The following is a 25,121-nucleotide window of genomic DNA, read 5'->3' as shown; positions in this document are numbered from 1 at the left end:
TGGTTGAATCATGTCCTCAGACTAATAACTGGGGTCTGGATTGTGAATCCAGTGATGTTACTCCCACATCATCACCTCCCCTGATTATTGGATCAGGAAATAAGAAACACAAGGTATCATTGCTTTCCCTGTTGACAATTGAGCAGTATATCCCTTCTCAATGTGCAAAGAAGCTGGCTTGAACTGGATGGGCTCCAGCATCGATGACGAAAACTCCTGATGCACCATCGACAAAGAAGATAAAAGTGATTGTGTCTGGGTATCTTGCCCTAATCATAAAGAACGACAAATAGCAACCCAATCAGGTGCTGAGCTCATTGACAAATGTAACGTCACAGTTTCTGAAGTTAGCCATGCAGACATATCTGCCCTCACGTATGTCCGTGTTCTACAACATGGAAGCAGGCCAGCTAGCCTATCACCATCCCTCCAAAGAGCAGCTCACCCAGATCTGCCACATCCCTGTCACGCTTCATTTTCTATGGCTAACCCACCTAGCCTACACATCCCTGGGGACTATGGGGGAATTCAGCCTGGCCAATTTGCCCTAACCTGCACACCTTTGGAGGGTGGGAAGAAACCAGAGCACTGTGTGGAGTTTGCAAAGTTGCCCAAGGGTGGAAGCAAACCCCGGTCCCTGGTGCTGTGAAACAGTGGTGCAAACCGCCGAGCCACCGCGCTGTCATTCCAAGTGGAACATTTCCAGCCAGCTGGCTCATGGACACTATAAAGGTGGTGTTAAATAAATGAAACCTCAAATTGATTTTGATTCAATTCAGAGGATTACCTCACTTTGAGAAAGGTGCCACTTTGGGAAATTCAGAGGAGTGCCAACCGGCCTCTCTATCTCAACTCTCTGCAATTGTCAGCATGCCACACACCCCCATCTCTTTGACCAAAACTTTGGCCACCTGCCCTGAATCTCCTCCAGCAGCTCAGGCCGTTCCATTTTTGATCGTCAGTCCCCCTGCAAAATTCTGTTGGACGTTCCATGCCGTTAAAGGGGCTACATAAATGCAAGTTGTTGCTGCTGTCCAACGTTTTCCGCTCAAATATGAAGGGTGTGCCAAATTATTCTGCAGACCGTTTGCAGGCTTTTGAAGCGCGATCGTGGCTGAAAAGTAGAAGACGTCATAGGCAACATGTGCACAGCAAGATCCCACACATCAGCCTCAGGGCAAATGACTAGACCATTTTCTTTCTTCGAGAAAATAAAAGAAGCGAGTGATCTGTGAGTGAGTACAGATATTGGCCCAGAGAAATTTCCCACGCTTGGGTCACCGGCCAGGGTACAGGAACTGCGTGTGCACTCCCTAACGGAATGGTTTTGTGCAGAAACGTACCTGGGATGACCTGGAGCTCCATGGTGCCATACACAGTCAGCTCGACTTTCGGGTGGTGTGCATTTGGCTGTGATCGGTGTAGCTCGTGCACCACGCAGCAGTAAACACCCTCGTCATCCAGGAGCAGGTTACTGAGGCTGACCCAGAATACACCCTGGTGATTGGAGTTCATGTAGACCCCGCGGCCCTTGTTCGGATTGTGGTTCTCCCACATGACCGTGGTGTTACGGATGTGCATCCTTTCCTTGCACAGAGCGTCCTTGCTGCGGCTGTAGTACCAAAGCTTGGCCAAGGAATCATGCCTGTTCTTGAGGTGTCCAGAGAGGCTGCAATTAAAGGTGACATTCACCCCCTCAGGACACAGGTAGACCATGTGGTCGCTTGACACCTTCAGCACTGTCGCCTGAGCTGCAGAGAGAAAAAGGCGCACATCAAATCCAGGATCAAGAAAGACAATTTAATAGCATTTCCCAATACCCCCCACCCCCATCACCCCCAAATCAACGTCCTGGGGGGTACAACCAGGAGATGAACTGGACTTATCATATAAATACTGGGGCTACAAGGTCAGAGGTTAGGAATCATGCAGCAAATCACTCACCTCCTGACTCCTCAAAGCCTGTCCACAAGGCACAAGTCAGGAGTGTGATGGAATACTCCCCACTTGCCTGGATGGGTGCAGACCTAACAACACTCAAGAAGCTCAACACCATCCAGGACAAACCAGCCGCTTGATTGGCACCACATCCACAAGCATCCACTCCCCCCACCGACGCTCAGTAGCAGCAGTGTGTACCGTCTACCAGATGTACTGCAGAAATTCACCAACCTCCTTAGACAGCACCTTCCAAACCCGCGGCCACTTCCACCTAGAAGGGTATGGGCTGCAGACACATGGAACCACCCACAACTAGCAAGTTCCCCTCCAAGCCACTCAAGTTGATGTTTTGGGTCGGAAGTTGTGGTGTGTTAGTTTTCCAGGCATACCTTTTTTCAACAATTTCCATTTTGATTCATCTTGTGTCGAAATGTTAATCCCAGATGTGCTTTCCAGGAGAAAGTATGGAAAGACTTGCATTTATATAGCACATTTCACAACCTCAGGACAGACCACAGCACTTAGTAGCTGATGAAGTACTTTTGAAACATGGTCACCATTCTAATGCCAACAGAAGCCAATTTGTACAAAGCAAGCTCTCGCAAGCTGCATTGCTGTAGTGCGATTTCTTTCCGTCACAGGGATGAGAGATAATTCTGAGCAGGCTTTGAGAACTGTTTACATCCACATAAGGCAGGAGACCAGGCCCTGGTTTGATTTGACTCAGCTGCAAGATGCCACCCCTGACAGAGCGGTGCAGCCTCAGCACAGTTTTGCAAATGTCAGCTGAGATTATTGTCCCGGAGCCTCGAAAGATCAGGTATTGAGGCCATAACATACTGTGTCAGAGTTGAGAGGCAGTGGGCAGAGGGCCACTCGCTCCAAATATCCACTTGCCATCTAGGAGTGACATCTGTCATCAGGGCCTCCATCTGTGGCCAATTTTTGATCGCTGTAACTGTGCAACATCACCTCCAGTCCCTCAGGGTTGGATAGCACAGTGGCTCAGTGGATGGCACTGCTGCCTCACAGCGGCAGGGACCCAAGTTCAATTCCAGCCTCAGGCTGCTGTCTGTGTGGAGTGTGCACGTTCTCCCCGTGACTGTGTGGGTTTGCTCCCATTTCCTCCCACAGTCCAATGATGTGCAGCTTAGGTAGATTGACCATGCTAAATTGCCTGTAGTGTTCAGGGTAGATGAGTTGGCCATGGGAAATGCAAGATTACAGGAATAGGGTAGGGCATGTGGGTCAGGTTGGGTTGCTGTTTGGAGGGTCAGTGCAGATTTAATGATCTCTATCTGCACAGTAGGGCTTTGATGATCCTATAAACAGGCAGGTCTTACAGAATTCTCAGTGTTGTGAGGTTCCCACATGAAAAGAGAATCAGACTTTAACCTCTGCTCCAACCTGTGAAACCTCACACTCAGTGCTTCACCTGGTTTAGTTTGAAAAATAGAATATTGATCGATACACCATTGACCGTTTCCAAATTTCAGCATTTGTCAAATGCTCTACAGCAAATGACATTGCTTGCCATTGTTGGAAGGTGGGTAACATAACAGTCACACAGCAAGAACCAATGCATATGATCCTAGGGATAACTCATCTGTTCTTCTCGGACCACACTGACAGGAGAGTTCTAGCAATGAAGCTAAGCTGACCTGTCCATGCTTCCATCTTCAAAACACCTAACATGCTTTGTGAGCCTCTTCCTGGAAATAATGGCACACTGTGTCCAGATTAGAATAGGGAATAAAAAAGTCTTTTTGTAGAAAATCTCCCAGACTTCACATTTGCTTGTCTTTGCTTAGAAAACAAGACATAGGAACAGAATAAACCCACTTGGCCCATTGAGTCTGCTCCACCATTCAATCATGGCTGATATGTTTTTCAACCCCATTCCCCGACCTTCTTCCTGTAACCCTTGATCTCCTTACCAGTCGAGTCTCTGTCTCTCTCTGTGTTACTATCACTTGGCCCCCACAGCACCTCTGCAGCAATGAGTTCCACAGATTCACCACCCTCTGGCTGAAGAAATTCCTCCTCAATTCAGTTCTGAAAGGGTCAGTCCTTCACTCTGAGGCTGTTCCCTCAGGTCACAGTCTTTCCTATTAATAGAAACATTTCCACATCCGGCCCTCTCAGTATTCTGTAAGTTTCCATGAAATCCCCATTTCATCCTTCTAAAACTCCATCAAGTACTAACACAGAATCCTCAACTGCTCCTCCTTTGTCCCAGGGATCATTCTTGCAAACCTCCTCTGGATCTCCTCCAAGGACAGCACATCCTTTCATGGATACCCATAGGCCCAAAACTGCTCACAATATTGCAAATGTAGTCTGGCCAGAGCCTTATACACCCTCATCAGTATATATCAGCTCTTGTGTTCTAGTTCTCTCAAAATTAATGCTAATATTGCATTTGCCTTCCTAACTGCCAACTGAACCTGCATATTAACCTTAAGAGAATTCAAAACTAGAACTCCCAGGTCCCTTTGTGCTTCAGATTTCAGAAGCCTTTCCCTATTTAGAAAGTTCTATTCTTCCAACCAAAGTGCTTAGCTCTGTTGCCCATTTAATGAGTCATTCTGTTTTGCTGAATTCAACTCAAGTTATTTCATTGGCACAGAATAGAAGAATGTAGAGTAGTGGAAGAGGTACAAATATTCCAGCACCTCTGTGAACAATGGAGTCTGTCACAGAGTCATACAGCAGGGACATAGACCCTTTGGTACCACTCATCTGTGCCGACCATACGTCCCAATCTGACCTCGTCCCATTTGCCAGCATTTAGCCCATATCCCTCCTAGTCATGTACCCATCCAGAGACCTTTTAAATGCTGTTATTATACCAGCCTCCACCACTTCCCTGGCAGCTCATTCCACACCCGCACCACCCTCTGTGTGAAAAGGTTGCCCCTTAGGTCCCTTTTAAATCTTTTCCCTCTCACCTTAAACCAATGCCCTCTAGTTTTGGAATGCCCTACCCTGAAGAAAAGACATTGACTATTCAACCTATCAATGCTCCTCATGATTTTATAAACGTCTACATGGTCACCCCTCAGCCTGTGACGCTCCAGGGGAAATAGTCCCTATTCAGCCTCTCCCTGTAACTCAAACCCTCCAGTCCCAGCAACATCCTTGTAAATCTTTTCTGCGCCCTCTCATCTTCCCTACACAAGGGCAACCAGAATAGTTTGCGATAATGGGAACTGCAGATGCTCTGATGAAGGGTCTAGGCCCGAAACATCAGCTTTTGTGCTCCTGAGATGCTGCTTGGCCTGCTGTGTTCATCCAGCTTCACACTTTATTATCCAGAATAGTTTGCAGTATTCCAGGAGTAACCTGACCAGTGCACTGTACAGCTGCAGTGTGACATCCCAATATGTGACCTGTTTGAGTGAATGCCAGGTATACTATTACTGCAATACTGGCTATGTCCCAGCAGGCAGGGCAGTCAGACAGTGATCCTAGGCCTCAGACTTGCCATGCAAGACAGTCTTGAAACAGCTGAGGCAGAAGCAGAGAGTATTCAGTAAGGGTCCTATGCGTCCGGCACAGAGTACATTCAGTGGTGGCTCAGGAAGGAAGCTGTTCGTAAACAGAGTGAACAAAAACAGTGTGACATCACAGGAAAGGAGTTAGGTTCACTGGCTGCTAAGCAACTGCTGGTTTGAAAACCTATTCTAAGTTGTTTCAGATTAAAGGTAAACAGAAAAAATAGAAAAACAGATTTAAACCAAAAACTAAAGACCAGTATGAAGTTTTTAAAGCATTAAAAACTGACAGGACATAGCACTGCTGCCAATGTATCAGCGATCCAGATTCAATTCCAGCCCTTTGGGTGACTGTCTGTGTGGAATTTGTGTAGATTTCATCCCATTGTCTAAAGATGTGCAGATTAGAATGGATTGGTCATGCTAAATTGGCCCATGGACATGCAGGCTAGGTGGATTGACATTGGAAATGCAAGTTTACAGGGTTGGGACATGGCTTGGGCTGGGTGGGATGCTCATCGAAGGGTCAGTGTGGACTCAATGAGCCAAATAGCATCTTTCCGCACTGTAGAGAGTCGATGGTCCCATGACTAAATAGAGGTGCAGGGCCAGACAACGCGATGTCTTTGCATAATGTGGATAGCATTGCGGTTCACTGTGGGCCTATCTGCAGCAAGGGTTGATTGCATGACGAACTCGGGCTCAGAGTTGATAATCTGGGGTCTGGTCTTCAAACACTGTGACATATCATGGAGGGGTAGACTGTTTCAGGAGACAAACACCCCTTAAATTAACTACCCTGAATTCAGTCAGAGGTCAAGCACAGGGGGATGTGACAATTGAGTGAGGCAGACAGAGGGATTCAAGAGGTAGCAATGCAGGAGCATTAGACCTCGTCCTTGTACAAATAGTCAGGATGCTTCCTCCTGAGCAGGGATGGTAGGAAGGATGAGTAAATTGACCATTGTATCATTCAGGTTTCAGAAAGAGGAGGAGAAACTTGGAGTTGGAGGGGAAAGAGTCAGATGTAGTGGTTCACATCATGTGGAGGTGCCAGTGTTGGACTGGGGTGGACAAGGTCAGAAAGCACACAGCACCAGGTTATAGTCCAACAGGTTTATTGCAAGCTTTCGGAGCACCGCTCCTTCATCAGGTGACGAGTGGGCAGCGCTATGAAAGCTTGTGATTTCAAATAAACCTGTTGGTCTATAACCTGGTGTCGTGGTTCACAGGGGTACAAAGACTTTAGGGGGAACAAGGAATGAGGTTCTGCTGAGGAAATATGTGCAGCTAAGGAGCAATTAAATGGTCCAACAGATGATGGGCTGTTTATAACAACTGCATTGTGCTACATGAAGCGTATGTGAAGTTCTGCCAAGAAACTGTTTGATATAAATTTCAACTGATTTAAGAAAAAGCATGACCTGCATTTATTTGCTGTTGAGGGTCATTTGTAGGTTGGCAGATGCTAGTAAATTCTTGGCTTGTGGTCAGGAGAAGGAAATGGCTGCTTTCTTCTTTCACTGGCTAATACATTTAGCACATTGACCTGGAACTGGTCCATTGCCATCCCAATGGATTCCAAACTTTGTTATTTGTAAGTACAGTTACTGAAGACTGACTCATGGCATCAAGTGTTGCCATTGCATCATTTCATGTAGTAGCCCCTTGTTGTCCCAGGGTAAAATCTGTTGCAAAGAAGCTTTCTGCAGCAATTAGTTATTGGGAACACAAATCAGCAAGCAAAATGTAAGGTTGGAGTGCATGTAGCAATGACAGAGCCCATTCAAGCCATTCCCTCAGCTGCTCATTATCCAGTTAATCCCACTTTCCTGTACTTTCTCCACTTTGCCTTCAAGCATCAATGGAATCTCTACAGTGTGGAAGCAGGCCATTCAACCAATCGAGTCCACACTGACCCTCCAAAGACCATCCTATCCAGACCCACCCTATAACGTGGCTTTCCCCTGGGCTAATCCTGCACATCCCTGAACACTATGAGGCAGTTTAGCATGGCCAATCCACCCAAACCTGCACACCTTTGGACTGTGGGAGGAAACTGGAGGACACGGAGGACATGGAGAGAATGTGCAAACTCCACACAGACAGTAGCCCGAGGGTGGAATCGAACCACTGAGCCACCGTGCCACCCAGTCATCCAGTTCTCTTCTGCAATTCGCTATTGAGCCGGCTTCCTGCACCTTTTCAATCAGCATATTATGTAAAACAAAAAAAAATTGACAGGCTTGACAGGAAAAGGCCATTTGGCCCAACTGGTCAGTGCTGTCTCTCGTCTTTTGTCAGTCATTTATCTTGAATATGTGATAAGATCTAGAAATGTACAAGCAGAATCAGGCCATTCAGCCCATTCGAGTCTGCTCTGCTAGATTGTGGCTGATCCATTAATCCTCACATCCACTTCCCTACCTTTCCCCATAACCCAGATCCCATTACTGATTAAAAATTTATCTCTGCCTTCCAGTATAATTAAAAACATAACCTCCACAGCCCTTTGTGGTTAAAAAAAATCCACAGATTCATTACCTTCAGAAGAAATTTCTCTTCATCTCTGTTGGAAATGGGTGACTGTTTGCTCTGAGATTATCCCCGCTTCTTATTCTAAATTCTTCTTCGGGGGAAAAGCCTTTTCCCTATCTACCCTGTCAAGTTCCCTAAGAATATTAATTTAAAAAAACAAAAGAACTGTGCGTGCTATAAACCAGAAACAAAAACAGAAATTTCTGGAAAAGCTCAGCATTATGAGGTCACTGAGCAGTTCCGAGGAAGGGTCACTCAATCCAAAATGTTAACTCTGATTTCTGTCCACAGATGCTGTCAGACCTGCTGAGCTTTTCCAGCAATTTCTGTTTTTGCCCTGAAGAATACAGTGCACTTCAACAAGGTCACCTCACATTCTTCTAAACTCCAATGAGTAATCTCACCTCATAAGGAAATCCTTCCATATCTAGAATCAGCCTAGTGGACTACCTCCACTGTCAGTATAGATAAGGGGCTCAAAACTATTCACATTTAACAAATGTTTGAATGAACACTTGCAGTGTTATATAATCCCAGGCTATGGGCCCGGTGCAAGGAAGTGGGACTGGTGTTGGTAGTAGTGTATTTTTGGCAGTACAGACTTGATGGGCCAGAGGTCCTCATCTGTACAATTTGAATCTTTGATCCACATTATTCTGGGCGGCTTCACATTGTTCCAGTCACTGTTCTGACTAATGCCTCACATATTTAAAGAAGCTCAGACTCAATATTACTTGCAGGTTTGCCCTGAAAGTTTATGTTGTCGCTCTTTCATTGTTTTTCAAAACTCACCCAATCCTCTGGTTTACCGCTAACCTTTACCACATTGTATCAAATTGAAAGAAACACATGCAATTGTTAACTTCCCTCGTCAACCATGATTAGGAAGGGGATAAACCAGAGTCCTCCTTCCTCTCTGGGATATATCTTTGGTGTGAGCTATTAGCTGTGTTCTTAAATGTGGTTACCCTGTTTTAGGAAGGATATTATTATGCTGGAGAGGGTTCCCAAAAACAATTTCCAGGATGTTGCCGGGAATGGAGGACTTGAGTTATAAGGAGAGGCTAAACAGGCTGGGACTTTTATCACTGGAGCGTAGGAGGTTGAAACGTTACCTTATAGAGGTTTATAAAATCATGAGTGGCATATATAAGGCGAATGACAGGTGTCTTTTCCCTAGTAGGGGCAGGAATTTCAAGACTAGGGGCATATTTTTAAGGTGAGAGGAGAAAGATTGAAGGAAAAAAGACAGGAGGGCATTTTGCAGAAAGATTTGGAGGGATATGGGCCAAGTGTCGATATGAGGGACTAGTTTACTTTAGGACAATGGATGGATGGTTGGACCGAAGCTGTTTCTGATCTTTACAACTCTGATGTTGTTGCTCAACCCATCCTTCCTGCTAAACCTCTTCCAGTCGGCTCTACCCTCATTTCTTTGTGATCTCTGGTGACTGACCTTGCTAACCCTCTGCAATATTTGCCACTGTCTGGCATCGTTACCTTGTCATGTAAATACAGTTGTTCCAATGACTGTACAGTATCTCAGCACTTCCCTTCATTTCGTCATCAACTACAGATACATTTGAGCTGGTGATGCTGGAGTGCTGTGGAGTCTCTATCCCCCTCCCCATCCATCTGATTCATCATTTGCGAACAGTTTGTTCCCTTAATCGGTTTCAAAACATATCCCCATCTTCTTTTCATTAGACCCTTGAAGTGAGAATTTATTCATTCCTGGGAAGTGGGCATCGCTGGCTAGACCAGCATTTGCTGCCCATTCCTAAGTGTCCCTTGAACCGAAAGCCTTGCTAGGGCCATCCAAGGAGTTGAGATCAATCACATTGCTGTGGGTGTAGAGTCACGTGGAGAATAGGCAAGGATGGCAGATTTCCTTCCCCAAAAGAACATTAGTGAACCAGACATCTTTTTATAACAATAATTATAACCCAGGGAAGAGCTGGAGGCAAAGACCTTATGCATGGAGTTGTTTAATAGTGGGGTGGGCATTTGGTGCACCGCACCTATCACATGGTGCTGGCTGATCGCAACGCTGTCCAGCTGTTGCTTCCTGCTGTTGGCAAAGTTGGAAGGATTTGCAGATTGGCCACATCCAATGCACCTTCCTTAGCTCCGGGATGGAAACATCTGTCCCGGAGACCACAGACCCTGAGCTACACATTTCCTGATTTTCATTTCAACTGCGCAGTGCTCCAAGGTGCGTATGCAGCGGTGAGTTCCAATGTCAATGGCATCAGCATGTGGGACCAGCTTAGAGATGAGCTCAGCTCTGAGGCAGGAAGGAGGTGAAATGGTGGTGGGCCAGAACCCCTCTGACATCCTGCTCCATTTGAATTGTGTTCTGGGCAGAAAAGCCTAAGTTCTGGATGGCACGGTGGCTCAATGGTTAGCACAGCACCAGGGACCTGCGTTTGATTCCATCCTCGGCTGACTGTCTGTGTGGAGTTTGAACATTCTCCCTGTGTCTGCGGTGGTTTCGTCCGGGTGCTCACAGTCCAAAGATGTACATGTTAGGTGGATTGGCCATGGGAAAAGTAAGGGTGCGGGTCTGGGTGTGATAGTTTTCGGAGGGTCGGTTGAACTCGATGGGCTGAATGACCTGCTTTCATTCTATGCTGATGCAGTTAAGACCCTAAAAATGTTAACTGGCAGCCACTTGAGGGTCTCTTCACTAGCTCAGCTCCAATCACTTCAGCCCAGGCACAGCAAAGGTGCTTTTGTAGCACAGTGGCAATGTCCCTGCCCTTGGGCATGGGATTCAAGTTAAACATGAACCTACTGCAGAGGTATATGGTAAGCCAAACGAGTCGATCATGAGATTTCCTTTACAATTTCACTTCCTGTCTGTTTTTATTCTTCAGCTCACACACTAAGCTTCAGCAGCTACTCACAAATGACAATTAACTTTTAAGACTTCCACAGACACTGCCTCAGATCCAAAACGAAGCCGACCAGTGAAAGGAACCTGTTTGTACTCCCACTCAGTAAATACTCAGTTTGTCCTGGCTGTGTCACGCTTTGGGGCTAGTGAGAGGAGAAGTAAGATAAACACAGATACTTATGTAGGAAAACAAACTCTACAGTAACTTAATCCCAGAGTCATACTTTCTGCAAGCTGTTTATCTAGGTTTGAGTTAAAGGGCCAATCTGAATTGCAACATCCAGTACGTTTCTGCTGCCAATATTTTATTAAATTCCTATTTTCAAACCTTGCAGCAAGACATGGTGGGTTCGGGTGGAATGTATGTAGAAATGTGTCTGCGCGTGTGTCCGTGTAAGTGTGTGCACGCATGTAGTAATGCAGTGTGGCACAACAATTCTGGGGGAGCATGGCACATGAGGAATTCAAGAGAGACATTGAATGGGTATTTGGATAGAAATGGTGTGCAGGGATATCAGGAAAAGCCAGGAGATTGGCACTAACTGCTGCAGGTACAGTGGGCTGAATGGCCTATTTTTGCTCCGTAACAATTCTGTGATTCTGCACAGCTAACAGTGTCATTGGTGGAATAATCCAGAAGCCTCTGCTCTCACTCATGATCCCACCGCAGCACCTTGTGAAATTTAATCAACAAATTCCGGAAATTTAAAGCTAGTTTCAGTCACAGGGATTGTCTTGGGAGTCAGAAAACCCATCAGGTTCACTAATGTCCTTTAAAGAAATCTGCCATCCTTCCTGGGTCTGATCTACATGTGAATCTTAACTATGCTGTGAAATGGCCTAGCGAGCCACTCAGTTCAAGGGCAATTAGGACAAGGTGTTAAATGCTGATCTTTCCAGCGATGCCCACATCCCATGGAGCAATGTTTTAAAAATTGTTCTGTCCATTTAAGTGGTCACAGAAAATCCCAAGGCAGTATTCTCCTGAGGGTGGCATTCCAGCTTTGGACATTGCACTGAAAAGAGACAAGCTGTGTGATCGCAGGTCATTTGTCCAGATAAAAAATTACAGCACCTGCACTTTGGAGAGTCTTCCAATGTGAAGTGTTTGGGACAGCCCTAAGGACACAGGCAGATGTAATCTAAACTGAGGATCTTGTAGTTCTGCCTAGAAGGGTCTAGGCCCAAAACATCAGCTTTTGTGCTCCTGAGATGCTGCTTGGCCTGCTGTGTTCATCCAGCTTCACACTTTATTACCATGACAGTAAAGTAGTTCTGTCTATGACAGTAAAGCCCCTGTAATATACAGATTGGAAACAGGGATCTCAATTCACAATGCTTACACTTGATTAAAATTCCACAATGCAGTGCCCTACCTCAGTCCTCCCAAGTGGCAGTTCTGGTATCTCTCATGAATTGGCCCTTTTGAATACTATTTATTCCCCCACTCTCTAACATAGCATGTAAAAATCCCAGAGAATATAATGTTCAAAGGTTGAAAACAGCAGAGGGAGGAGTGAAGAGACAGCTGGTCCACATCAGTTCATCTGCACGCCTCGTCCCATTTGTCTCAACAACAGAAAATAAGAACCTGACTTGGCCATTCGGCCCATTGAAGCCTGTTCCACCATTCAGTGTGATCATGAATGATCCTCTCTGTCAGTGCCATGCTCTCAATCTCCCTCCACCCCCTACCCCTTGACACCTTTAGCTTCTAAAAAATTTATCAGCTTTCAGTCTCATTCATTTCTACAGCATTTTCTTTGTTACTAATGTTAATCTCTTTCAATTCGTCTTCCCAATAGGCCTCACTTCCCCAGCATTTTGACAGTTTTTTTTGTAACATCTTCCTTGAAAACTACTTTCCTATTTCTTTGTTCTCTATGGTCAATTCTCCCAGTTCAGACATTTTGTCTGCACTAAATCTTTTTTTGTCTTACATACTACCAAAGCTTTTACAGGCCATGGCATCATAGAGTCATAGAGTTGTATCGCAAGGAAGCACACCCTTGGATCCAACCTATCCATGCTGGCCAGATATCCTAAATTAATCTTGTCCCATTTGGCCCACATTCCTCTAAACCCTTCTTATTTATGTACCCATCCAGATACCCTTTAAATGTTGTAATTGTACCAGCCTCCGCTGCTTCCTCTGGCATTTCATTCCATAACCGTTAGGTCCCTTTTAAATCTTTCCTCTCTCACCTTAATCCTATCCCCTCTAGTTCTGGACTCTCCCTACCCTGGGGAAAAGACCTTGACTATTCACCCTATCCATGCCCCTCGTGATTTTATAAACGTTTTTCAGGTCACCCTTCAGCCTCCAACGCTCCAGGGAAAATAGCCCCAGCCTGTTCAGCCTCTCCCTGTGGCTCAAACCCTCCAACCCTGGCAACATCCTGGTAAATCTTTTCCGAACCCTGTCAAGTTTAACAACATCCTTCATATAGCGGGAGTCCAGGATTGCACACAGTATTCCAAAAGTGGCCTAACCAATGTCCTGTACAGCCACAACATGACCTCCCAACTCCTATACTCAATGCACTGACCAATAAAAGCATGTGTACCAAATGCCTTCTTCACTACGCTGTCTACAGATAACTCCACCTTTAATGAGCTATGAATCCGCACCATTTTTATGTCATTGTCAGTTAACACTTATACTTTATTTTTCCTCCTCTTAATCAACATCTTGGTCCTGTTTTCTAAACTTCTCCCAGTCCTCAGGCTTGCTACTTTTTCTATCTTTTTACAACTCCTCTTTAGATTTTCACCTATTCTTAATTTCTTTTGTTAGCCGAGGGTGAGCCACTTGTTACACTTTTCTTGCCCAATAAGATTGCTGAGAGCAGCAGTGATTGTATCAAATGGTGGATCAGATTGGAGGGATTGAATTGCTTACCCCTGTTCCTAATTCTTATGTTCTATTTGTTTCATTTGTTCCTTAAATATTAGCTATTTGCTCATCCACCCTTACATCTTTTATTGAAGTTACTCAGTCTTTTGCAGCTAACTGATAGCAATGTAGTTTCATTTATTTGGATTTAGGATGACAATTTCTGATTAGATTTCTTCAAATTCCCCAATGAAAATGTTGTAGTGTTGTGATCACTTTTGCCCAAAGGTCCTTTCACAACAAAATTACTAATTAACCCTTCACATTGCCCAAAACCAAAGCTAGGAGAACCTGTTCTTTAGCTGGTTCCTCAATATGCTAGTCTAAAAGAACATTGTGTACACTCTCCAGGAATTCACCCACCATTGCTAATGTCCTTGGCCCAGTCTATATATACAATAAAGTCACCGATGATTGTAGGATGCTTGTTGCATGAATCTCCAAATTCCTGTTAAATACCATCCCCCTACCTCACCACTACTGGGAGGCCTGTGGACAACTCGCATGAATGTTTTCCACCTCTTGTTGCTTCTTAGCACTAGCAAATTATTCCACATCTAGATTTCCTGCACCAATATTATTTCTTGCTTTTGCACTAGGGTCATCTATTACCAACCTCTTTTCGAGTTTGCATGTCCTTCCTACAGATTGAGCGCCCATTGATTATCAGTCCCCAGCCCTAGTCATCATTACAGCAATGTCTCCATCATCATCTCATACCTGTTTAGAACTATTCATCGGATTACAATATACAACCAATTCATCACCAGAATGAAATCTCTCCACCCTTGCCGACAAATCCTAATTAGCCTTAATTAGTAACCCGTCCCTTTCTAAACTACAGACAAATGAGCTCTCCCCAACTCTGAGCACCTCCTTTAATTCTCCTCCTTTTGGCCTAAGGTTTCAAGTATACTTCTAACCTAGCATGGACAGACACCATCTCCTATTGCTGTATACACCTCTCTCATTATTTTTTTTGCGGTTTACCTCATGTAGCTGTGGCTATCACATTCGTCAAGAACACAGGGTTGTGTCTGGATGGTTAAAGAGGTGGCTTTTGGGCTAAGTTGACCCCTCACAATAAATCCTAGACATCAAGCGACCAGTGTGATATCATGGAGACCTAAGATCTATCAATCAACTTATCAGACTTCCAAGTAAATGTACATAATATTCTCAAATTTTGTTGGATCTTTTGGCACCCAATGGATCATTCCTTTGTAATTTGAAACAAATAATGCATGTAAGTAATTGATGAATGAATGTCTTGGAACAACCTGTATTTAATTAAACTGCCAACAGTTATCTTTAGGCTGCAGACTCTTATGGTACAGTGGCAGTGTTCCCATCTCTGAGCCAGGAGCTCTGGTGTTAACTCCCACCTGCTGCAGGTGTGTGTCCTAACAGCTGTGAGCAGGTTGATTAGAAAACATCATGTCTAGACTGCAACAAGTAACAGTGATGTTTGTACAGTCGGACATTGCAGCTGTTTTGCTCAGAGTCAGCTCCACTAAACAGGAATGTAATGCAAGACCCAGCTCCTTCCCTTGTCTTTTGGCAGCATCGATGGAAAGAGGAATGTTGGCAGCTTAAGCTGTTTTCAATTTTCCAAGAATTCGGTGATTTCTCAATTTGGAAGAGTAGGTGGAGGATGCTGTTCACCCCCTCAAGCCTATACTGCCATCCTGTCAAATCATGTCTGGACAAGCCCCCAGCTTCACTGCTCATGACCCCATGATTCCCTTATCCTAGAAAACTCTACCAATTGCTGACCTCCATTTAATTGGCAGTTTCTTGAAGAAGAGGGTTCCAGATTTCCCCAACCCTAGAACTACAGCATTTTTTCAATTTCATTTGGGAAAGTCAACCTTGGATTTAAAGGGAAGGTCCCGTTGTTCTTAATTTACCCTGCCAAAGGAACATTAGTATGCCATCACGTCCTTCTAGCATTTTAAACACCCTGCCAAATAATTTAATCCCACCAGCGTTCAGCATTGATCAGAAGAATCAAAACATCAGCTACACATTTTAGTAAAATTAGCAAATTGCATTGATAAAAATGCCCTGCAGACACCTGAAGGGGGTGAACAAAGGCAGCAAACCTGGAGGGGAGTCCAAATCCAGACTGATGCCCTGTCCTGACCACTTCCCAGCAACAGCTGATACCCAGTGAGGGGCTCTGCATTGCTTTGGAACCAAGGGGGAGTTTGAGCAGGGGGACCCTAGTGCTTGGGCAGTTTGGTACATTGCAGCCTGGAAAGGTTCTTGGAAGCTAGATGTCTATGCACAAACCAGCCTCTGATGAGACAGGTGGTAGCCAGAGAGACAGCAAAGAACACAAAGTTAGCTGTTTGACCAGCAATGACTTTTTAAAAATTAATTGACAGCATGTAGGCATCACTGGCTCAGTCAGCATTTAGGGCCATCCCTAATTGCCCTTAAGATGCAATCATGTGATGGATGACCAGTTCATCTACTTTCAGGGAAGACTGTGGATCTGCACATATTGATTTCTTTGTTTAGGGAGAAACAAAGAGCTATGGATGCTGGAAATCTAAAACTAAAACAATAAGTACTGGAGAAACTCAGCAGGTCTGACCATCTCTGTGAAGAGAAAGCAGAGTTAATGATTCTGAAGCTCACTTCTCAGAACTAAAGTTCCAAAGAAAGGTGACTGGACCCAAAAAGTTAACCCTGCTTTCTTTCCACAGAGGCACCAGACCTGCTGAGTTTCTCAAGCACTTTCTGATTTCACTTGATCCCAAGGCTGTGCAGCATCTAAATATACCAGAACAGGCAGGCAGGGCAGGATATAACTTGTTCTCCCTCACCACTGAGCATCACCACACCTCAGGTGAGGGGAGAGGTTAGGAAGGAGAGTCCTTCATGGTAATCTCTGCTAGTGATGGGAATTGAACCCACACTGTTGGATTCACGCTGCATTGCGAGTAAAACACCATACACCAGCAAACGTAGGCCCACAACCTTCTGATTCAGTGACTGATGAATCCGCCAGGTTGGTGCAATGCTGCTTGGCCTGCTGTGTTCATCCAGCTCCACACCTTGTTAACACGTTTTGGCTCATAGTTTATTGTTTAAAATGCTTGGCTGACTGTTCTCCCACCATTTTGTTTTATAACACTCATGAAAAAAGGTGCCTTCGGATGTTTTACTACATTAGAGGCACTATATGAATGCAAGTTGTTGAAATTGCTCCAAACATTTTCAGAGTGTCTTCCTGATTGCCAATAATTTTTTCTCACAGGATTCACTTGTAGGTAATTCTTATTTCTGTATACTGATTCCAAAGGAAAAGGCTTTGGGTTGTTAAATCCGCACAATAATTTCACTCAACGAGCCCAGTATAAACAGATTTCTGAAAATCTCCTTTACCCGTAGCGCTCACAATGCTGCCAGTTAGATATGGTGTTTGTACGATAGAGAAAGAATTCATGGGAGTCAATTGTACAAAAGAACATTTCAGAAATGTCTATCCAAAAGCAGGGATTTGTTTCTGCTCAATATGTCTTTGTTTCGGAGACTGAGCACAGCACATGGGCAAACACTAACCTTAATCTGTTTCTTTTCAGTATTCCCTACTTGTCATTTTGACCATTCATAATGAGCTCAAGGCGGAGGTCTCCTTGAGAGCCTGAACACACAATGTTCTGTTTCTAAAAACCAAAGAAACTGCAGATGCTGTAAATCAGGAACAAAAACAAAGTTGCTGGAGAAGCTCAGCAGGTCTGGCAGCATCTGTGAAGGAGAAAACAGAGTTAGCGTTTCGGGTCCAGGTGACCCTTCCTCATGACATTCTGAATGTTCGGTGTCCTGAGGAATGGTCACCGGAACCGAAACGCTAACTCTGCTTTCTCCTTCATAGATGCTGCCAGACCTGCTGAGCTTCTCCAGCAACTTTGTTTTTGTTCCATGTTCTGTTTCTGCTTTTGTTCGATTGATATCAAGAGCTTTGTGTAAATTTCAACACAGAATTTCAATCTGTCCTCAACTCATGAAACCTTCACTCGCGCCTTCTCTGTTTAACCCACTCCCCCCCCCCCCCCCCCGACCCTGATACTGTCTAGACTTTAGGATCATCCAAAGCTCTTCTGCCTTTAACCTCACTCGTGTCAAGTCACTGACACCCATAGGGCCCCCCAGCTCCACTTGTTCTCGCTGGCTGGCATTGGTTCCTTGATTTAAAAATTCTAACCCTTCCTTTCAGATCCCTTCTTATCTCTGTAACCTTCTCCAGTCCCTACAACTTTCCTAGGTCTCCGCACTCCTTCAATGCTGGCCTCTCATGCATACCCATATGACTTTCCTCCATCAGCGGCTCGGTCTTCAGCTCCTTGGAATGCCCAAGTTCTGGAATTCTCTTCATCTCACCTCCCATTCTTTCTTTAAGATGTAGCTTAAAACCTAAACCTGACTTGATCAAGTTTGTGGTTGCTTGCTATAGTGTGGAGCAAATTTGGTTTGATAATGCTTGTGTAAAGCATCTTGGGAAGTTAACCTCACTTGGGAGGTGCCACATAAATGCAGGTTTTTATTGCATTTCGAGAATAAAGGTAAATGGTGAAGAGCAGCAGACTATTCACTGAAAACTGATCAGGGTGAAATTATCCTTTGCCAGGGGATTTGTATCGATTACAAAATGTGACAGATAATTTGATCCGCAGATATAATTAAGACTTGAGTATATGAAACACAAATACTGCTTATAGATAAATTATCGGGAATGTTTGCTGCTGTTAAAGAATACTTTGGGCAAGGTATTGGCAAAAATTAAAATCCACAAGTCTTCTCACATTCCAAAATGACACAATTGACTGATTGTGTGGGGAAATGAAAGATGTAAAAGATTTCATCTGGGTTGGAGGTACAGCCAGCAAGAATGAAGGGCAACAGTCTGGGAATTTTAATAGGGATCCCTCTGTTTGGCCTCTCTTACAACTGATTCAGAGTCTGTTTTCCAAACAGAAAGCTGACTACACAGAGGCAGCACCGAGCAGCTGTTAAATGCTATCAAAGGGAATCGGAGAAACCTTTTCAGGAGAAGAGATTTATTATGAAGCGCAGGACGAGTTTGGAGGGCCAGAGAGGGAAAGCTGTTCCAAAATTTTAAAGATATTGATCAGTCGTTCTTGCAAAAAGTGTTCTCTTAGGGAGTTGTTCTAAAAGACACTTGTCAAAAAAAACATGAGTCTTTCTAGTCTGAAGCAACAATTTCTGTTTGCTACCTTTCACCTGTTAACTGATTAAAACTGTTATCCTGTTCAAGGTGAGAAGGGGTCACCTTGCTGTACTAACAATAGGGCTTTTCATCTCACTGCTGTTTATGAGATCTTCCTTGAGGCAGACTGTTTGTTGGAGGTATCTACAAAACCACAGCAGTGACTGGCTGCATTGTACACGAAACACTTTGAGACAGTCCTGGACCACGTGATTAGGTGCTTCATGAATACTAGCCTGTCTGTTCCTGATCCGAGGTTAGATGGAAGTTTTCCTGACGTGTGACCAAACAATTCTTCCAATGTCAGTATTCCCAGCCGGGCCAGAATGAATAACTGGGCACAATGCCAAATGTCATGAAGACCAGCTAATCTTCGAGCCGTCCTCAAAAGATTGCTTCTGACAAGAAGAAGTTGCAGTCAGTGTCTGCAAATAAACCTGATGGAAGTCTTATTGATCAAGTAGAGGGTGCAGACTCACCCCTCCCCCCACCCAAACCCCTTGTACCTCTCAAACAACATCCCAAAAACAGATGATCAGGCATTTTCTGTTGGTTGGAGCTTGCCGAGGGCAAATTGGTTATCAGATTGTCTGTGTTACAACCGAAACTACGCTTTGAAAGTAACTCTCTGGTTGTACTTGTTTTTTGGAGTGAATAAGCACTTTCCAAAGCGGTGGTCACAACTCCAAGTGAGATCACAAGCAAAAACTGTGGAGTCACGAGATCCCAGGCTGCAGTAGTCATCATGGAACTGAGATGAGGTTATGAATGCTATCTCATGCCAACAGACCCTCACTATTCATTTGTCCGGGAAGGGGGTCCTCAATGTTTTGAAGCCACAATAATGAGATCACAGTGGGAAGAAATTTGGGAAACATTGCTTCAGGTGGTTTGTTTGGTGGACCTTAGAAAATAAGTCTTTCCATTTGCATTAAGAAGGGTCCAAGGGTTGTGTTTGCTTTTTCTTGCTTGCTAAGTCATGTCAAGAATGCAGCAGAGGTGGCTCTTTGTCCCTAAGGGACCAAGCTCCTAAAATCACTGCCCAGAATAAATGGAAATTGGGGTCAGTTTGAAAACTGGCATGACTTGTCATCACTGTGCCAAGGCATTAAGTTGGCACATGGACGGGTGGTGACAGCGCAGTGAGACCGTGGGCTTATTGCTGCGGCTCCCCCAAACCACCGACCTTGTGATCTGCCGCTGTGCAAATATAGCGAGGTGCCAAAGCAGAGCGCAGGTGCTTCCCCGAGTGGTGAAACCCTTCAGTGTTTCAGACTTCTTGTCTCCCCCAGGAAAACCCGCAAGGAGAGTGAGCCAGTCCGGAGTTAGTGTTGCACACTCGATGGAGATCGCTGACAGAGCAGCATCAGTGGAGGTTTCGGTGTGGGGAAGCTGACACACCCCTCCTCAGGGTTACCTTGGAAAGTAGCAATGTCACTGTGTGTAGTTTCAAAGTGATTCAGTGAAAGTAGTTTTGAGTTGGTAACCAGTTGGGGTGTGGTGTTTTTTTCTGTGTTACTGACCACTTTGTCTTGCTGATGTGACCAGCATCAAAACTGCCTAATGCATGGAATCCCCACAGAAATAACTCCACGTAGGCTGGTATCCTGTCACCAAGTCACCCTTTACTTACACATGAATGATCTTGACTATAAGCCTGCCTCACACAGAGCCAGGCACCACAGCGTCAGTATCCCTGTCAGTCAATCTTTTTATGTCAGCCAGGGCTCCCTGATTGGACCAGATTAATAGCCCCACTTGGGGAACTCTGATTCTGTGAGGTCCAGCTAGCAGCCCTCCCTGCACCCACGTTCCCATGTACAATAATTTACAGCAAACAGAACATCAGCAGCAAAAATATACAGAGATTTCCACAACCTCCAAACCAGCCAAAGCTCTGCAGCCAATGCAGCATCTCAGGAGCTCTCACCCTGAGCCTGACCTCTCATTGAGCCCTCCCAGGACCTTCAGAGTCCTACAGTGGTCATTCCGATATGAAACTGAGTTGACCTCCCCACCTTAGTAGGCAATTGTAAGAAGGTATGGGGATTCCAGAATGAAAGAGCCTCATCTTTGGAAGTTTTATTTTTCCTTTATTCGTTCATGGGATGAGGGTGTCACTGGCCAGGCAGCATTTATTGCCCATCCCTAGTTGCCCAGAGGGCAGTTATGAGTCAACCACATTGCTGTGGGTCTGGAGTCACATGTACGCCAGACCAGGTAAGGATGGTAGTTTCCTTCCCTAAAGGACATTAGCGAACCAGTTGGGTTTTTCCTGACAATTGACAATGGATGCACAGTTATCATTAGATTGTTAATTCCAGATATTTGTCAAATTCAAATTCCACCCTCTGCCGTGGTGGGATTCGAACCAGGTTCCACAAAATGTTACCGGGGTCTCTGGATTAACAGTCCAGCGATAACACCTCTAGGCCATTGCCTGTTTCTTGCTTATTCCTGCTGGACAGTGGAGTGCTCCCACTGAAGTTCACAATCTCTGTTGTGAGACAGAGAGAACCGTGCTAGGAAAAGGATGGCAGCCAAACCAGCAGTGCCAGCGTTTTTAAAACACAGATTTCATAATGGCTGAGAAATGCTCTTCTTGTATAAGAATCCTCTCCGTGACAGCAAATGACCAAAAGTTATAATCAAATGATGGCTCACCCGTAAAGGCCTTTGCTTTATATCTGAGTACCTTGGTTTGGCGTTTCGTTAGGCAATCATATGGTGCGGATTGGATTCAAGCAAAAAGCTGTCCCAACATCCTGCCTAACAGGAACAGACAGCACCTCGAGCAGGCAAACTGGATCTTGCTGTGCAGCATGGCCACTGCACTCGCCTGGCTCCAGTTCAGGAGCAGTTCAATCCTTGAGCTTTGGAGCATCCTGAGAAACCATATACGGCATTAAAGAAATGCAAGACCTTCTGGAGGGTTTCTTGTAAAATCAGATTGTTGGGTGTAGCTGTAGATGAATGGTTAAGGGGGTAGGGCTAGACTTTTTTTAAAAACTCATTTTCTGCTGCGGTGCACTGCAAAATTAATTTTCTCGCTTCAAGTGGCTTTAAGTTCCTGCCTGGCTGTTGCTTGAGCAGTGATTCTTTGTACCTTATTCTTTACTACCCAGTTAGCTTTAGGATTTGTATGAGGAACAGAGCCACCTCTTGGGGCTGTTTGGTCCTTCTGTGTTTGCTCAGGAATATTACCTACAGACTGAAGGCACAAAGAAGATAGAATCTAACAGCACTGTGACACCATTCAATCCAGCACACCTATGTCAGGCTCTGTCAAAGAGGTTGAACGGTTTCATCCTACACACCCCTATGGTTTCCACATAAATCTCCAAATTACCTCCCTTTAGGTTCATGACCGCTTACCTATTGAAAAAAGGCTTTTGGAAATTGGTTTCATCGCCCTTTCAGGTGCTCCAGACTTTACGATCCCGCTGTACAAACAAAAAACTCCTCATTTCCTCACTGCTTCCTTTGCCAATTTATGTTGTCAAATTTTGGATCTCTGGCCCATTTGCCAGAGGAAGTACATCCTCGATTCCTTGTTTTATCCCTCAGACTTAAAACTTCATTGTTCTCATAATCAGCATTTCCTTTTGTTAGGCCACACCTGGAATATTGCATGTTGTTCTGAGCCTCAGAGTCTGGGAAGAATTTATTGGTATTGGAGGGAGGCTTGTGTAGATTTACCAGAATGACACATGGACTCCAAGGATAGAGTTACAAAGAAAGTTTGCACACGTTTTGTGTTCTCGTTGAACAGTTTCTCCTTTAACTTGATGTGGAGGAGCCGATGTTGGATTGGGGTGGACAAAGTCAGAAGTCGCATGACACCAGATTATAGTCCAACAGGTTTATTTGAAATCACAAGCTTTCAAAGCACGCTGCTTCATCAGGTGAAGTCACACAGACAGTAGGAGCAGCGCTATGAAAGCTTGTGGTTTCAAGTAAACCTGTTGGACTACAAGCTGATTTTGTGTGACTCCTTTGACTTGATTCACTTCCTCTAAATAGAAGGTGTGGCAATGCGTCCCATCTCACTGGTGGGCTGTATGGAACGTTCTTTGTTCCAGTCCTACTCAGGGGACGGAGGGTCTCTTCTCCAACTCTTCCTCCATCTGTTAAGTTTCCTGTTCTAGCCCGGAACTCAAAAACCTCGTCACTTTTCCTTCCAATTTCCACCCTTCTCTACACCTCTATAATGTTCAGCTCCGAAACTTCCTGTTTTTGTTAACAATGAAACCAAACTACTACAAATGCCTGGGACCTAGAATAGGAACAGAAAATGTTCAAGAAACTCAGCAGAACTGAATCAGGGAACAGTCTCTGCTGATTGAAATCATATCTGACACATAGGAAGGTGTTTGTGGTTGTTGGAGGTCTGTCATCTCAGCTCCAGGACATCTTTGCAGGAGTTCCTCAGGGTAGCGTCCTCGGCCCAACCATCTTCATCTGCTTCATCAATGACCTTCCCTCCAACATAAGGTCAGAAATGAATATGTTCACTGATAATTGCACAATGTTCAGCATCATTCTCGACTCCTCAAATATTGAAGCAGTCCATGTCCAAATGCAGCAAGACCAGGACGATATCCAGTTTGGCCTGTCAAGTGGCAAATAATTTTTGCACCATACAGGTGCCAGAAAATAACTTTCTCCAACAAGAGACAATCTAACTATCTCCCTTTGTATTACAATTGCTTAATCCCCCACTATCATCATCCTGGGAGCCAACATTGACCAGAGCAGAATGGACTATCCATTTAAAAATCTGGCTACGACAGAACGTTACAGCATAGCTGGTGACTTACCTCCTGACTTCCCAAAGCCTGTTCAACATCTACAAGATACAAGTCAGGAGTAGGATGGAATATTCCCCACTTCCCTGGATGGGTGCAGTTCTCAACAACACTGAAAAAAAAAGCTGAAGAACACTCAGGCCAAAGCAGCCCACTCAATTGGCACCATACCCACAAACATTCACTCCCTCCACCTCTTAACAGTTTTTACACACTATTGCTACTATCTACAAGATGCGCTGCAGAAATTCACAGAAGATCCTTAAACAGCACTTTCCAAACCCACAACCACTTTCACCTAGAAGGACAAGGGCAGAAGATACAAAAGGGAGGACTACCACCGGCAAGTTCTCCTCCAAGGCACTAACCATCCTGACTTGAAAATATATCACTGTTCCTTCAGTGTTGCCATGTGAAAATCCTGGAATTCCTTCCCTAATATCACCTGCAAGGACTGCAGGGGTTTAAGAAGACAGATCACCACCACTTTCTCAATGGGCAATTAAGGATGAGCAATAAATGTTGTACCAGCCAGCTGTACCTGCATCCCTTGAACGAGTATTAAACCAGGTGGATGTTTATCAGATTAAACACCAGTCACTGTTATATAGATAGATGGAGAGAGAGAGTGAAGTTGATGAGCTCTAATATGTGTGGTTAATGAATTAATGTAATTGACCATGACTCAGCAGGAGTACTGTCACCTCCGCAATCACGATGTTGTGATTTCTAACACTCCCAGTGCAATGTCAAAGAAAGACAGCCTTGGTGGAAATCCCGCCATCCTTCTCAGGTGGATTTAAAAGACTGCAGAGCTCAAAGAAGAACAAGGGGAGCCCCCAGTGCTTTACACAATGTCTATCCTTGGTTGAACACCACTGAAACATAGCACGGTGGTACAGTGGTTAGCATTACTGCCTCACAGTGCCAGGGACCCAGGTTCAATTCCATCCTCCGGTGACTGTCTGTGTGCATTTTGCACATTCTCTCTATGTCTACGTGGGTTTTCTCTGTTCTCCTCCCACAGTCCAAAGATGTGCAGATTAGGGTGGAAATTGTCCGCAGTGTTCAGGGATGTGTAGATGAGGTAGGTTATAGTGGGGTGGGTCTGGGTGGGATGCGTTGAGGGTCAGTGTGGACTTGTAGGGCCAAAGGACCTGTTTCCACACTGTAGGGATTCTATGATTTATGAAAAACCGCTTGTCTAATCATTTGTACTTGTGGGTGCTTGCTGTGTGCAAATTAACTACTGTGTTTCCTACCCGACATTTCATAGACATTGACACAGAAAAGTACAGCACAG

General features: G+C 44.8%; 2 protein-coding genes across 2 annotated transcripts in view; one reads left to right on the top strand and one right to left on the bottom strand.

Moving 5' to 3' along the window:
• The window catches only part of cdh23 (cadherin-related 23), an 807,091-nt gene that overhangs the window by 653,169 nt on the left and 128,801 nt on the right, over positions 1-25,121 (top strand). The gene's annotated exons all lie outside the window — the stretch shown is intronic.
• Positions 1-25,121, bottom strand: part of vsir (V-set immunoregulatory receptor) — a 66,845-nt gene that overhangs the window by 25,194 nt on the left and 16,530 nt on the right. Inside the window, exon 2 of the mRNA XM_048563675.2 lies at positions 1,344-1,751. Coding sequence (XP_048419632.1) covers positions 1,344-1,751 — 408 coding nt within the window. The remainder of the gene's footprint in view (positions 1-1,343; positions 1,752-25,121) is intronic.

The sequence above is a fragment of the Stegostoma tigrinum genome, chromosome 37 (genome assembly GCF_030684315.1).
Source record: "Stegostoma tigrinum isolate sSteTig4 chromosome 37, sSteTig4.hap1, whole genome shotgun sequence".
Taxonomy (NCBI): Eukaryota; Metazoa; Chordata; class Chondrichthyes; order Orectolobiformes; family Stegostomatidae; genus Stegostoma; species Stegostoma tigrinum.
Note: the sequence above shows the minus strand (reverse complement) of the source record. Positions and strands in the feature narration are given on the sequence as shown.